Source organism: Coptis chinensis, chromosome 9, assembly GCF_015680905.1.
Source record: "Coptis chinensis isolate HL-2020 chromosome 9, ASM1568090v1, whole genome shotgun sequence".
Classification (NCBI taxonomy): Eukaryota; Viridiplantae; Streptophyta; class Magnoliopsida; order Ranunculales; family Ranunculaceae; genus Coptis; species Coptis chinensis.
This window is the reverse complement of record NC_141464.1, coordinates 80,227,889-80,242,418: the sequence shown is the minus strand read 5'-3', so window position 1 is coordinate 80,242,418 and position 14,530 is coordinate 80,227,889. Positions and strand designations below refer to the sequence as shown.

General features: G+C 37.7%; 4 protein-coding genes across 4 annotated transcripts; all 4 read right to left on the bottom strand.

The window, feature by feature from the left end:
- Positions 1-702: 702 nt before the first annotated feature.
- On the bottom strand, positions 703-1,840 carry LOC147478520 (chlorophyll a-b binding protein, chloroplastic-like). Its single transcript, XM_086584891.1, has one exon. The coding sequence runs from the start codon at positions 1,667-1,669 to the stop codon at positions 866-868; it is 804 nt and encodes a 267-aa protein (XP_086441017.1). The 5' UTR covers positions 1,670-1,840; the 3' UTR covers positions 703-865.
- A 1,302-nt stretch (positions 1,841-3,142) lies between these two features.
- On the bottom strand, positions 3,143-4,213 carry LOC147478519 (chlorophyll a-b binding protein, chloroplastic-like). Its single transcript, XM_086583518.1, has one exon. It carries the CDS (start codon positions 4,028-4,030, stop codon positions 3,245-3,247), a length of 786 nt encoding a protein of 261 aa, XP_086439644.1. The 5' UTR covers positions 4,031-4,213; the 3' UTR covers positions 3,143-3,244.
- Positions 4,214-7,106: 2,893 nt separating this feature from the next.
- LOC147478518 (chlorophyll a-b binding protein, chloroplastic-like) lies at positions 7,107-8,276 on the bottom strand. The gene has a single exon (XM_086585056.1). The coding sequence runs from the start codon at positions 7,999-8,001 to the stop codon at positions 7,201-7,203; it is 801 nt and encodes a 266-aa protein (XP_086441182.1). The 5' UTR covers positions 8,002-8,276; the 3' UTR covers positions 7,107-7,200.
- A 1,760-nt stretch (positions 8,277-10,036) lies between these two features.
- On the bottom strand, positions 10,037-13,297 carry LOC147478517 (isoflavone reductase homolog). Its single transcript, XM_086583761.1, has 4 exons — positions 12,830-13,297; positions 10,990-11,230; positions 10,504-10,707; positions 10,037-10,401 (listed from the first exon to the last, which is right to left on the bottom strand). Exons 1-4 carry the CDS (start codon positions 13,160-13,162, stop codon positions 10,238-10,240), a joined length of 942 nt encoding a protein of 313 aa, XP_086439887.1. The 5' UTR covers positions 13,163-13,297; the 3' UTR covers positions 10,037-10,237.
- Between the last annotated feature and the right edge of the window lie 1,233 nt (positions 13,298-14,530).

The following is a 14,530-nucleotide window of genomic DNA, read 5'->3' as shown; positions in this document are numbered from 1 at the left end:
ACCGACTCACTTATTTGACCTACTATTTAAACCTATTGATGTGTCAAAAGTCCTAATCATTGATTTACATAGAGATAGGTGTCAGTGTGTATTGCAATGCAAACCATCGTTATACAAATAGTGAGTAGTAATAGTAGGCCTAAAAAGTAGCTAATAGTTGTTAATGGATATACTGTAGGTCCGAAATTCAACTGCACAATAATAACTATGAAAAGCCAGTTTTACTTTATTTGCAATACCGCAGAGATCTTCCAGTGACCGTATATGAACGCCAATTGCGTGTCATATATGGAATTCCGACCCACAGCTAACTCTTGTTCGTTCAAGCTAAGCTACTGGGATTGATCAAGCTGTTTTAACATGTTTACCAGCTATTGAGTCTGGAAAATTTCAAGATCATTTAAGATGCAGTGAGGCCCGACTGGTTATCTGTTTGAAGATGATCACAACGCTTAGTCTCATTCTAAATTCAAGCACTGTGAACATAGACCAAGTTGCCTATGCCGGGGATAAGAATTCGGAATTCCATACCCCGTTTCTATGTTCTTTTTTTTAGTATCACACACTTTTAGTTTTATGTTAAGGAATCAAAGTATTTTCCTATTTTTTCGAATTTTTCGAATTTTTTATGCACTTCTAGACTGAATTAATGCTCCATCCCAAACTGCTGCTACTGGGAAGACATAACAATTTGAACTTAACTGGAGTGGTCAACATAGTTCACATTTTATTCATGAAAAAATGAGGAAATTGCTATTAACTGGAGTGGTTCACATAGTTCACATTTTATTCATCCTCACAACCATTTACATCACAAACGCGAATATTATCTGAGATCCACAATAAGAACGAGATTTAGGACTAATCACTTGCCGGGAACAAAGTTTGTGGCATATGCCCAAGCATTGTTGTTAACTGGGTCAGCCAGGTGGTCAGCTAGATTCTCCAAAGGTCCCTTGCCAGTTACGATTGCTTGAACAAAAAATCCAAACATAGAGAACATAGCTAATCTCCCGTTCTTTAGCTCCTTTACCTTCAATTCAGCAAAAGCCTCAGGATCATCAGCCAATCCTAGAGGGTCGAAACTGCCACCAGGGTACAATGGGTCGACTACCTCACCTAGTGGTCCACCAGCAATGCGGTAGCCCTCAACAGCACCCATCAATATAACTTGTGTAGCCCAGATGGCTAGAATACTTTGAGCATGAACCAAACTGGGGTTACCCAAGTAGTCCAATCCACCTTCACTGAAAATTTGTGCACCAGCCTTGAACCAGACTGCTTCGCCGAACTTGACCCCATTGCGTGAAAGAAGTTCAGGGAAGACGATCCCGAGGGCACCAAGCATTGCCCATCTTGAGTGAATGACCTCAAGTTCACGGTTCTTGGAGAATGTCTCGGGGTCAGCAGAGAGGCCAGCGGTGTCCCAACCATAGTCACCGGGGAATTCACCGGTTAGATAAGATGGCGACTCACCAGAAAATGGTCCCAAGTACTTGACTCTATCGGGACCATACCATGGGCTAGATGAGACTGGCTTTGGCCTGCCACCACCTGTCTTTCTCATGGTAATCCTTCCCTCACCTAGAAGCTCAGATGCTGATGGACCAATCTTCACTGCCTTTCCAGCTAGAGAAGGAGATGAGAGAGCCATTGCGGAAGCAGCCATGGTACTGGAATTAGAGGGATAGACACGAGTAAGGAACTAAGAAGAATGTGTATGTGTTTGTGGTTATTGTGAGTGTGTTGCTTTAATAGAAGTTGAGACTATATCTGTACATGTGGTTCTTTATCCATGGATATCTAAATCTCTTTTCTCATTGGCTTTACAAATTCATCAAGCTTATGTTTATTCGTTCGTATATCAGTATATGACAAGTTGGCACACTTTGATCCACCAGCTTATCCAAGTATACTATCCTCTAATGTTTAGCTCAGTGTCCATCTTTAGATTTCACTGATTCATAACCAACTGAATTCGGCCACGTGTTCGTTTTAGATTACCTTCATCTCTTTGCCTTCAAATTAAAGGTTTTGAAAGGTAGCTATCACTAATCTGGCTATCAGCTGTTATCATTTATCACAGAAGTAGAGGGAAGACTCTACCGGCCATATGGGCCTCAGCTCAGGCATACTGCATGGCGCATCCCATAGTCTACAAGTATTAAGTAGTGTCATTTGGGTGAGCCATTTATATACAATCCGGATTAAATAGATAATCAACAATTTGTAAGGTACTTTTATATATACGTACGTACATAATCAACAACTTTTGATCTCAACTCTGAAGAAAAATGAAAATATCAAGTCTTTTCATGTGTTACTGATTTACTGCCGAACAAAACATTTTCACGATTGGTAGCATATTCCCACGGCATGTGCTTCACCCAACTACCTTTGGATCTTTCTAAGCACTACCAAGTACCAACAATAATTCTTATGAGTACTCTCCTTGGAGCCTATAAAACTCTTCCGATCGACTCAAATTATGTATGGTAGAGTTTGCCTAAAATGAGATACGCACTATAAGACGTTCAAGGCTGTGGTAGAGTCTTTAAAACTCTTCATACTCAAAATTTGTATTAATTTCTTATACATCCATTTGGGCGCACAAATATTCTTCTACCGAAACTTTGTATGTTTCCAGGGGTGCACAAATTTTGTTGTGTATCAACGTCAGAGTCAAATTGATGCATCACTCTAAAATATTAGTAATTCTAACTGTAAAACCTAAAGAAAATGAATAAAAGTCAACATTTCATAATACATACTGACTTGGTAGATAAAAAAGAAGGATTCTTGCTTAGAAAATGAGTCTTTTGCTTTGAAAGTGAAGTATCAAATATCGGAATTTCTCAAAATGGCTGTCAACTAGCCTAATATGGAGGCTTGGATAATGGGCAGCTGTGAATTCTACGAGCTCGAAGCCCTTGAACAGATGAAGGGGAAATTGAAAAAAATGATGGATTTTAACTGCAGTAGGAGTCGAACATATATTCTTTTGACACAATCTACTCTTGAAATCTTAATTTACTGACTTCTAAAATTGAAATACACAATTTAAATCAATTCTAATATCTCACTATAACTGAGTTGTAATCGTTGTCTAATCATTGTAACTAATCAATAACATAAGTTGAAGTAGAGAAATTCACATTTATTCAGTAGTTCACAACAATTTACATCACACACACACAAAAAGAGAATTAGACAAAAACCACACATGGATAGAGTTGGAATCCAATCACTTGCCAGGAACGAAGTTTGTGGCATATGCCCAGGCATTATTGTTAACTGGGTCAGCCAAGTGGTCAGCCAAGTTCTCCAAAGGTCCCTTCCCAGTTACAATTGCTTGAACAAAGAATCCAAACATGGAAAACATAGCCAATCTTCCATTCTTCAGCTCCTTTACCTTCAATTCAGCAAAAGCTTCAGGATCATCAGCCAATCCAAGAGGGTCAAAGCTGCCACCGGGGTACAATGGGTCGACCACCTCACCTAGTGGTCCACCAGCAATACGATAGCCCTCAACAGCGCCCATCAAGATTACTTGCGTAGCCCAAATGGCTAGAATGCTTTGTGCATGAACCAAGCTGGGGTTGCCCAAGTAGTCCAATCCACCTTCGCTGAAAATTTGTGCGCCAGCCTTGAACCATACAGCTTCGCCAAACTTGACCCCGTTGCGTGAAAGTAGTTCAGGGAAGACGCATCCGAGGGCTCCAAGCATTGCCCATCTTGAGTGAATGACCTCAAGTTCACGGTTCTTTGAAAATGTTTCCGGGTCAGCAGAGAGGCCAGCAGTGTCCCAACCGTAGTCTCCTGGGAATTCACCGGTTAGATAGGATGGCGATTCACCAGAAAATGGTCCCAAGTACTTAACTCTGTCAGGACCATACCATTGGGTTGGCTTGCCCACTGTCTTTCTCATGGTTACCCTTCCTTCACCTAGAAGCTCAGATGTTGATGGAGAAAGCTTTACTGCCTTTCCAGCAAGAAAGGGAGAAGTTAGAGCCATCGATGAAGCAGCCATGGTACTGGAGGAAGTGATAAACTGCGGAGAAAGAAAAATATGTATGTTTGTTACTCAAGTTGTGTTTCTAGCTGTTGTCAAGTGTTTTGCATTTATAGGAGTTGGCAGTACAGGGAATTTTTACCATAAAATCTGAATTTCTTTTCTCATTGGTTGAAAGGGATTTATGTTTCTTCTTATTTGTATGTATATGATTAGTTGGCACTCTTTGATTTGATCCACCAATTATTTTGAATCGCCTCTAAAAGCTTCACAGATTAGAATCCATATTTGGAATTCCCAAGAATCCCAGATATATCTAAAACCAATTGTGTTCTGCCATGTGTCGATGTGAGATTACCATCATCTCTTGCTCTTTGAAGATTTTTGAAAGATTGAAGACTGGTTCCATGCAACAGACACGCATCATAACTTTCAATATCATTGAGACTTGCCCGAAGTTCACTGCTTGTACTTGATCCTTGTCAAATGTTGGGATTAAAATGTACCAACTGAACTTCAAGAGTTCAAACCTGCAACGTACAATCTTAATTACAGCCAATGATTATAAATTAGCAACGGTATGGACGCATGCAATTGATGGCGTTAGTGGAGTTTTCTGATTGAATTTGATGGACTTGAAGTCACAATCCCTGTATGCTCTTGCAATGAAAAACTGTCATTTCTGAGTTGAATGTGTCAGATGCTTGCTCCGCTTATCTGAGAATAAAATTCTATTTATTGAAATATATAATAATCATAGCCAGTGGCTCAATTGCTCAAATGAATATTCGCATTTGGATCTTTATGCCCAGAAATCCAAAATATTTTAGCATTCCGTGGGGTGGTCGGTGAAATTGCTTTCTAGACTTTTTGAAGTCCAGGAAAACCAAAGGACGTATTTAATACTAGTAATCACCAATCTCCTCAAAATCTAGATGTTGATACCAGAGGCTTAAGATTTTCAAGCTTAAACCCATTCAATTCGCACACAAGTCCACGATCCGAAGGCATGACAATGCTCTTCCTAGGCTAAATTAGATACATCAGATCACTTGTATCAGATGATCAAGTATTTAGGTCCCTCTGTTTTATCAACTAATGCATCTGATTGGGTTCATATTAATCACTCAATATATATTCTATATGAACTAGTTGGATGTACCACTTATGTAAATCAGTTTTGTAAGGCTTTCACTTTTGTAACCACAATCATAATTTCTTTAACTATGACCAGAGCATCCAAATCATAGCATAGGGGAGGATTTCTACAACCTGACAATGCCAGTACAAACTTTTGGCTATTGAATGAGGAAGTGCTCTATTAATAGATGATGAAGTATTCAAACCGATATGTCCTATTCGCCGCTGAGAATAGTTAGTAGATCGGTAGAGGTAATGCACAGTGCATATCATATAAATTGTTTTAGTTATCTACTGCAGTTTGCTGATGTTTTCCATTTGATTAATTTCTACGTACGTATTCAATTTGTTTTCTTGATTTTACCTGTCAATCATTCTAATTTTTCCTCGTCTTTCACACCAATGTTTTAAAATGGCGTTTGAGGCGAGGCGTACCTGTACCTAAAACACCCTGGAAGCGTTGAGTAATGGCGTATATGCATAGGAAGCGTACGCTTTAGTGTGTGAGGCTTTTCCGAGGGCGTATGCCTCACTTGCGAAACTTACTAAACACAATGAACAAGTTGACACCCCTAAATGACACCCCAAATTGACATCCCTACTAAACACAATGATTTAATAGCCGATTTTTAGTAGATATGATCTCCCCACTATGGATATGATCTATAAAAAAAAAATCAGCTCATTTCAATATGTATATCCTTGTCAAAAGTTGTGTTGAAGTTTGCAATTTTTTTAATGGTATATATGTTTCCAGTTTTGTAAATAAATTTGACAAGGTTAGAGATATCGAAATGAATTGAAATTTTGCAGACATGATTAACATGGTAATAGGGTCATCTCCACAAAAAATCAGCTATTAATTCATTGTAGAAGTGCACTTTTTGGTAGGAGTGTCAATTTAGAGTGTCATTTGGCATCCAAAACCTAAAAGTGAATTTGTATATTAAACTAAAGGCTGATTTTTGGTAGAGAAGATCTTCCTATCTTGGATAGAATCTCCACCAAAATTCGTCTCCACCAAAAGAGTGCTAAAATTGTGGACCGTTAGATAAATATTAAACTTAAACACAACTTTTGGCAATGTTAGACATGTTCAAATGTCTTGATAATTTGTAGAGATGATCTTTATTGTATAGAGAACATATTCCCAGAAAATAATTAGCTCATTGTGTAAGTTGTAGATGTCAAGATAAGCTGTCAAAATAAGCTGTTAAGATAGTCAGCCCCACTATATATATATATATATATATATATATATATTATTTTTCAAGTGGACATTAATAATAAGTAACGTACATTAATGTATTAACTAACCCATCTTTTATATAATAATATTAGTATGATACATATGTTAAGGAATATATAGAACCAAGGAAGGATCCCTGAAAAACTTTGGATTTAGAATTCATGAGACTGAGAGTTGATACTAGTGAGGTTTGCAATATGCATTATTACTAAAAGGAATTGAAAAAGTTGGACACCATCCAGGGAAATCAGTTACCGTAGATTGAAGTATTGAACAACATTGCAATCCCTTTCTCCATCAAACTCAAACTGTGGTAGTTATTTTAACATGTAAACAAATTCAAAATCGTTAGGAAATCATATTTGTAAATTGTAAATTGCTAAATTTTGTAAATTGTTAACTATATTTGACAAGTTTAGATTTTTTTTTTTTTTTTTTTTTTTTTTTATTATTTGTGACAATGTTTAAAATAGTTAGAAAATCATATCTACAAAAAATCAGCCTAATCCAAAACTTATAAATGCCCTAACAATTTTGAGTTTGTTTATTTGTTAAAGATATGTCCCCAGAACCCCTCCCAAACTTATAATGTACAAGTCGGCTGTCTTTAATTTGCAGTGATAAACACACTTTACTTGAATTGAATTGAGTTCCTAATTAGAATTGACCTGACACATGACTTAACCATTAATTAGTAGGCTGGAATGGCACACAAAATTCACATTTTCATTCATTAGGTCACAACAATTTACATCATACATAAGAATCCAAATGCCCTGGCTCAAATTTATAGGTCAGATCACTTGCCGGGGACAAAGTTTGTGGCAAATGCCCAAGCATTGTTGTTAACGGGGTCAGCAAGGTGGTCAGCCAAGTTCTCCAAAGGTCCCTTGCCAGTAACAATTGCTTGAACAAAGAATCCAAACATGGAGAACATAGCCAATCTCCCATTCTTAAGCTCCTTTACCTTCAATTCAGCAAAAGCCTCGGGATCATCAGCCAGTCCAAGAGGGTCGAAGCTGCCACCGGGGTACAATGGGTCGACTACCTCACCTAGTGGTCCACCAGCAATGCGGTAGCCCTCAACAGCACCCATCAAGATTACTTGTGTGGCCCAGATGGCTAGAATACTTTGAGCATGAACCAAACTGGGGTTACCCAAGTAGTCCAATCCACCTTCACTGAAAATTTGTGCACCAGCCTTGAACCATACTGCCTCGCCGAACTTTACCCCATTGCGGGAAAGTAGTTCAGGGAAGACACAACCAAGGGCTCCAAGCATTGCCCATCTTGAGTGAATGACCTCAAGTTCACGGTTCTTGGAGAATGTCTCTGGGTCGGCGGAAAGGCCAGCTGTGTCCCAACCGTAGTCACCTGGGAATTCACCGGTGAGATAGGATGGTGACTCACCAGAAAATGGTCCCAAGTACTTGACTCTATCTGGACCATACCATTGGCTAGATGAGACTGGCTTTGGCCTGCCTCCTGTCTTTCTCATGGTAATCCTTCCTTCACCCAGGAGGTCAGATGCTGATGGGGCAATCTTTACTGCCTTTCCGGCTAGAGAAGGAGATGATAGAGCCATGGTAGAAGCAGCCATAGTGGATAGGGAAATTAGGATTCAGAAAGAAATATAAATATGATCAGTACTAAGGTTAGTACTCTTTGGTATGGTTGCTGAGCTTAGAGATGTTTGTGACTCTTTCTCAAGTCTGAATTAATAGTGGTGGATGGTGAGGGTCCTTATCTTCAACAGATCTCTATCTCTCTTCTTATTGGTTTGTGTCATTTTGAGCTTGATTTTGTTTGTCCACTTGACAATCTCTTCCACCTCTCATCCTTTCCACCCCTTCGTGTCCACATATTTTGCCAGTAGTAATAGAATAAAGAAGTCGACATACAAAGCAAAATTATCTGTCTTGTGAGGTCCTTTGTTGGCCAATCAACAAATGCCAAATGTCTGCTAAGATTTTAGTATCTTATCATAGTTGCAATAGTATTGTCCCACAGTTGTTTGGATATGTAGTAAGCGAGCTTGTCTTACAATTGTGTGGATCTGAGTGATATTTACTTTGCATGCTCACTCACAAGCACAGCCACTTCCGCTATAAACTAACATGGTGACCTAAATTCTTTGAAATCCTCTGTTCTAGAGATTGGTACTGTTGTGCATGTTAAATGACTTGCTGAGGGCTCATGATCTTAAGGATTAGATTTCATTAAAAAATGTTGTGATGTAAACATCAGCTGAATTTCGACACTCCCCCCCCCCCCCACCCCTATATCTTTGTTAAAAAGAAAAATATTGTATAACATTGCGGTATGCCAGTATATATTCACCATTGAACTGAGAAAGGAGGATGCACATTAACAACTGGTTTCACAAACATTTGATACATGCAGTAGTACTAACACACTTATTTTCCGAATATGCAGCACCAAAAGGATACAAGACTAAGTGGTACATGTACAAGCTCTGAGAAATGATATGACATTGTCTGGCAGCCTGAGGCCTGACCAACTGAGGTATACCGTTTTATAGAGTAAATTTGGATTGTCTATATATGCTCTTAATTCTGTATGTTGATGTCATCTTCAATCATATAAACGGGCAAACGGCTGACAGAAAAATGATAATGAGAAATTACTTAACTACATTGAGAGTAAATCAACTAATCATTGTTTAGACTTTAGACCCTGTGACCAACTCTTTTTTTTCCCCTGTTACCACTTTACACTTTTGTTAATATAATTATAATAGCTAGCTAATCTTGAGATGTTATGGTGTTTGTTTGCTTGTAATGTACCTAGTATGGTTGTAGAAATTACCAAGCATCAGAAATTTTGAGCTATACATCTATCTTCAGTATTTAGCCCCTAGCCTTCTTTAAATTAGAGAAGTTTATGAGGAAGTTCCTTTAAGGCGCTATGCTTGACATCGCACAAAAAGTTCAACTCGATCTATATTTATCACATATTCACATTGCTGATGAATGTTGATGATGACAAAATTTAGAAGATTCACATACTTTTCCAAGAAGCACAGCCATGTTTAAGTTGTATGAAGTTACTTAACTCTCTATAGTAGTATGCATATATCTCTATTCGGGGTTAGGGGTCGGTCCTTATCTTTAAGAGATCTCTATCTCGCTTCTTATTGGTTTGTGCCTTTCTGAGCTTGAATTGTGTCATGTCCACTTGACACTCTCTGTAGTCTGTACCACAAGAAACACTTGAGAATTTTCTTGTGGTGCTTCCACAGTTCTACGATTTCCGTCCCTTCATGTCCACATATTTTACCAAAATTAGAACAAAGAACTCACGTACAATGACATATGAACCAAAAAGCTCTGTCTTGTGATTGTCCTTTGTTCGCTAATCAGCACTTGCCAAGTGTTTGTAAGATCATATTATATCTTGGAGAGATATATGACATGGTGCTGCATCCATATGACCATATTGTGTGTGTATTCACTTGCTTGTATCTGTCAATTTATCATGCTAGTACAACAATTGTCCGTTTTGGGAAATAAAATTCGAAACTGATAAAACCGCTAAAACCCAAAAAACCCCGATCCGGCACCCCAGTCCATTACTTACAAATAATAGTTTCCACTGCAACATGAAATCAGACATTGGTGAACTGACAAAATATATAAATGCTGAAACAACTGTTTACACAGACATTTGATACATGTATGACCAGGACATTTATTTTGCTAAATATGCACCACAGAAAGGATACATATAAGTCTCTACCCTACAATCAATTGTCCAAAGTAAACACTCATAAACTCGAGTTGATGACTGAGTTACACATGAACAACATGTATACCTTATAGGTAACGTTGAAGGTACTCATGCACCCGGGTGTACTTAACTTCCGGATAAAGCTTTGAAGCCTCTACTCCACCTTCTCCTATTTCAAAGTTCGTAAGGCATCCTTCAAAGAAAATGTGATAGAAATGGCCAATTCCTACTTGACCAGCAAAGTCCAGTCCTGAAAAAATTAAGCACCTCAATAACTTGATAGTCATGGACTCATGGCCCATAGATGAAACTACCTTATTATGATCGTTTATTTGTACTTATAAATCTTTACCTTTCATGGGAGCAAGTAAATCTTCGGCTGAGATACTGAACTTTTCTAACTCTTTTCCAATGAGTTGCTCCCAGATGCCAACTAACTCTCTTTGAGAAATGATATTTTCCGGTGGCCTGAGGTACACCGTTTTATTGAGGGTTCGTGGATCATTTATGCTCTTTATTGTGAATGTGGCAATGTCATCTTCATCCATGTAAACCGCTGACGGAAAATGAGAATGATAATAAGTTGCCGCAGAAGAAGAATACTAAATGCAACTATATTTGAGTGATTTCCATTTAGACCCTCTTAGAAGATATGGATAGTATCATTACAAAAGATAGTGAATTCTTGATAAGTTATAGTGTTTGTCTGCTCTGATGTGCCTAGTACGGCTTTACAAACCACCAAGCATATAATTTTTTTGAGCCATACATCTTTAGGCTTTAGTCCTTCTATATAAAATATAGGAAGTTTCAGATTATCAGTGATTATTTGCAGTACCTTTTACATTTCCATCTCCATATAGGCAGACTTTGTCCCTAGCAGGAAGCAAAGTGCCCATCTGTGACAGGTTACCAACGAAGTAACCAGCAAAGCAGTTAGCAGAGACATAAGTGAAGGGGATACCAGCATCCTCTATGGCCTTTCTCACTATCATTTTCTCATCAAATGTAACTCTTCCTGGTTCCAGGGCATGTGCCATCCGAGCTGGATCTACACCAAATTCCGAAGGTAGGAAACGCTGCAACATCATTTCAAGTCAATTATTTCAATCTTTTTAAAACAAAGCCCCACAGTCTTTTTATACATTTACTTCCTATGATAAACTATATCAAATATTTGAATATTAGGCACAAAAGTCTAAAGCAGAACAATAAGAAAGTTATGGTGGGAACTTCAATTCTAGAAAACAATTTGCTAATTGTATTCTTTAAGTTATGGTTGCAGTTCTCATTATAAACTACTTTGGACAGTTGAACTAGACGATAGACACGAATCCAAACCAAAAATAAAAATAAAAGTTATGGTGGAAACGTTTAACAATCACCTAATCAAATCATAAATAAATAAACAAAACAAAGTAAACTTAATCATCTTGCTTTTATTCATAGATAATGTACATGTTGTTGTATCATATATTCCAAAATAAAAAGTACAATGGGACTTGTTCATTGAATAACAGGGTAAAAAAAGGCACGGATTAGGTTGTCCTTAAGGAAACTCACAGGATGTGTTTATATGGGTATGATCATATCATAGACAAGCCCAAGCCCGACGCGACTTGGCTCGGTGTGGGTGCGTGTGCCTTTGGGTGAGTCCTCCCTCCTAACACAAAAGCCTTTGTACCCTAAGGGCACGCCTTTATGTTAGAGGTTCACCTCATATACCTCACTTCCTAGTGGTGGTTCAACAATGTGGGACTAAACAACACACAAGTGTTTTGAAATACACTTGGAGATTCCAACACATGTTGTAGAAGTATTCAATATGTCGTCTATAAGATTTCCTACTGATCCAAACCCATAGAGAATTTGGTGAAACTTGAAAGTCCACTAGATTAGGTAAACAGATGGTCACTGGCCGATAAATTCAACCATATTCTTTCTTTGTATACCAAACTCTTTCATTGAATTATGGTGTTTTTTTCATTTTCGTCCTTTGACAAAAGGGTGCATACTCTTCCATTCCAACATAAAAGACCAGTACGTGATAGCTGCTTGCCTACTTGTTCATTGTTTTTTTTTAACTTTCAACCACCTTAAAAACCCACAAATAGTTTAGTTTTAGGAGTATTTTGTGCTGGTGCCTCCTAGATCTAATCTTTGCCCTGTTTTAGATTTGAAAATAATGCATAAAAATGATTATTACTAGCTTGCTCTTATGTATATTCAACTACGGACAACTTATCGCATCATCATCTCTAATGCTTCAATCTCTTAGAAAACATGTATGTTGTTTAACAACAACTTGCAAAATCAATGAAATATTTTAAACTCCTGAGTCCAAATAACTCTTGAACTTGCTCATATTCAACACGAAATTGGATTTTTAGGTGCTACAATACTAATGACAAATAATAGCAATGAAAATACATCATAATAAAAACAAACTAATGTTCAGTGAAGAACAGCACGCAATTGACAAAGCTATATATACCATAACATCCAGGTTGGCTACCTGAACTCTGAATGTAAATTGCCAAATTACTAGAATCTCACTTGGAGACTTCATCCCGCTTATGAGTTAAAACTGCACATGGGCAAGTGGGGATGTGTTTTAAAGTCATAGCCAAAAAGATGTTCTGAAGTTATTGATCTTAAGATCTTTTTCATGATCTTACCTTAACATTTCCAGCGTCTTTGATAGCTTCTACAAGTTTAAGCTGCAACATGAGATTATGACTTCTGAAATGCACACCAGACATTGTGCAAATAACAACATCAACTTGTTTCACTGCCTTTACAAGGCTTTGATGATCAGAAAATGAGCCTTCAATTAACTTGGCTCCTAGTTCCTTGAAAGAAAGGAGCATCTGAAGTTTGTCGATATCTAGACCAATCTCTGGCCTCTGAAGGACAAATGTTGTATGACCTTGGGCTAAGCTTGCCTTAACCATTCTCTTACCAATGTACCCCGTTCCTCCTACCACAAGAACCCTGCTCTTTACACCCATATTTCTTTGCCTTGTTCTCTCAAATGGGGAAGTTCTTTTTAACAAAAGAGAGTTTCTCTACACATTTTATATAGAAATTAGTCAAGTGTAAAGGTTGAAGTTGGTAAGTTGTGGTCGGACGGTTGTTGGTTAGGTGCACTCTTTCAACTCAAGTAACGGTTCTACATGTTTTGACTTTTTGGCATGTAAGCGTAGGAACAACGAAATATGAAAAGAAACAGTACAAGGAAACAAAACAAAACAGAGAAACAAAACATGTTGGTTACATGCACTAGACTATTATGGCAAAGGCCTGGGCTACACGAGAATATCCTCATCGGGATGAGGGTTCGGATGGATTTGTGATCTAACGGTTCGAAAATCAAAAACAATATTTTGATTTTGATTTTGTTTTTGGTTTTCAGACCGTTAGATCACACATCCAACAGTGTTGGATCTCGTCCTATGAGAATATCCTCGGGTAGACGAACTCTATGACAAAATCCAAATCCATGATCAGCTATTATTTGTTAATATATCTAATTAATTAATCTGGATTGCGATAAGAACTATATATTTCGCCTCACTGATTATTCAGTCGTTCAACTATTCAAGCATCATGCATCTGTGTGAAAGTGTGAAACCTCAACTTATTAACTTGACTAAGCATATGGACATATGGTTTTGCTCAACTGTGCCACATTATTGCATGACCATGGCGACTCTTTGACCGGTGAGTATTGTTGTTGGTAGGTCATGGATGCAGCTACACCTGTAAATTAAATGCATATCAAATTATCAATGAACTAGCATAAAAATGTTACAGAAAATAAAAATTATAGAAAATGCCAAGAAACAACTCACTAGTCTTGAATTGTACCATACAACCTTCGTAATGTACATCACCTATTTCTTGACAACTACTATACTGCTGTATAACTAAGATTCAGTAAGTTCTATGATTTTGAATTAACTTTGTCTGTTACATTTTGGTTCTCGACAGTTGACACATCTAAAAGTTGATTGAGGATGGGCCTGTATTGCTGTAAATCCTAAATAAGCAATAATAAATGGGCCTATAAGAGTGTTTTTGCAATTTGCAGCAGAGAAAGATATATGTCATTCTTCTACGAAATTGCCAAAATGCAGCCTACTATTTTTCTTTTATTTAAAAAAAAAGAAAAACAGCTATATATTAATCTACGTTATCTTCATCTGAGACTACTTAAATTTATATATGGTAGTGATCCGAACTTGTCAGTGAACAAGTTGTTAGGAATCGGGTGAAGTGTCCCGATCACAATAAATTATGTGCTCTCTAGTCTCTATAAAATGTTAGGAAATTCACTGATTTTAGATGATCGAGCACTCCACAGTCCACACACACAC

Excerpts from the sequence above, each read along its gene's own strand:
- LOC147478519 (XM_086583518.1), bottom strand. The coding sequence starts at position 4,030 with ATGGCTGCTTCATCGATGGCTCTAACTTCTCCCTTTCTTGCTGGAAAG.
- LOC147478517 (XM_086583761.1), bottom strand. The coding sequence starts at position 13,162 with ATGGGTGTAAAGAGCAGGGTTCTTGTGGTAGGAGGAACGGGGTACATT. Across the intron at positions 11,231-12,829 it reads AAGACGCTGGAAATGTTAAG|CGTTTCCTACCTTCGGAATT; the intron begins GTAAGATCATGA and ends ATGATGTTGCAG. Across the intron at positions 10,708-10,989 it reads TGGAGATGGAAATGTAAAAG|CGGTTTACATGGATGAAGAT; the intron begins GTACTGCAAATA and ends ATTTTCCGTCAG.
- LOC147478520 (XM_086584891.1), bottom strand. The coding sequence starts at position 1,669 with ATGGCTGCTTCCGCAATGGCTCTCTCATCTCCTTCTCTAGCTGGAAAG.
- LOC147478518 (XM_086585056.1), bottom strand. The coding sequence starts at position 8,001 with ATGGCTGCTTCTACCATGGCTCTATCATCTCCTTCTCTAGCCGGAAAG.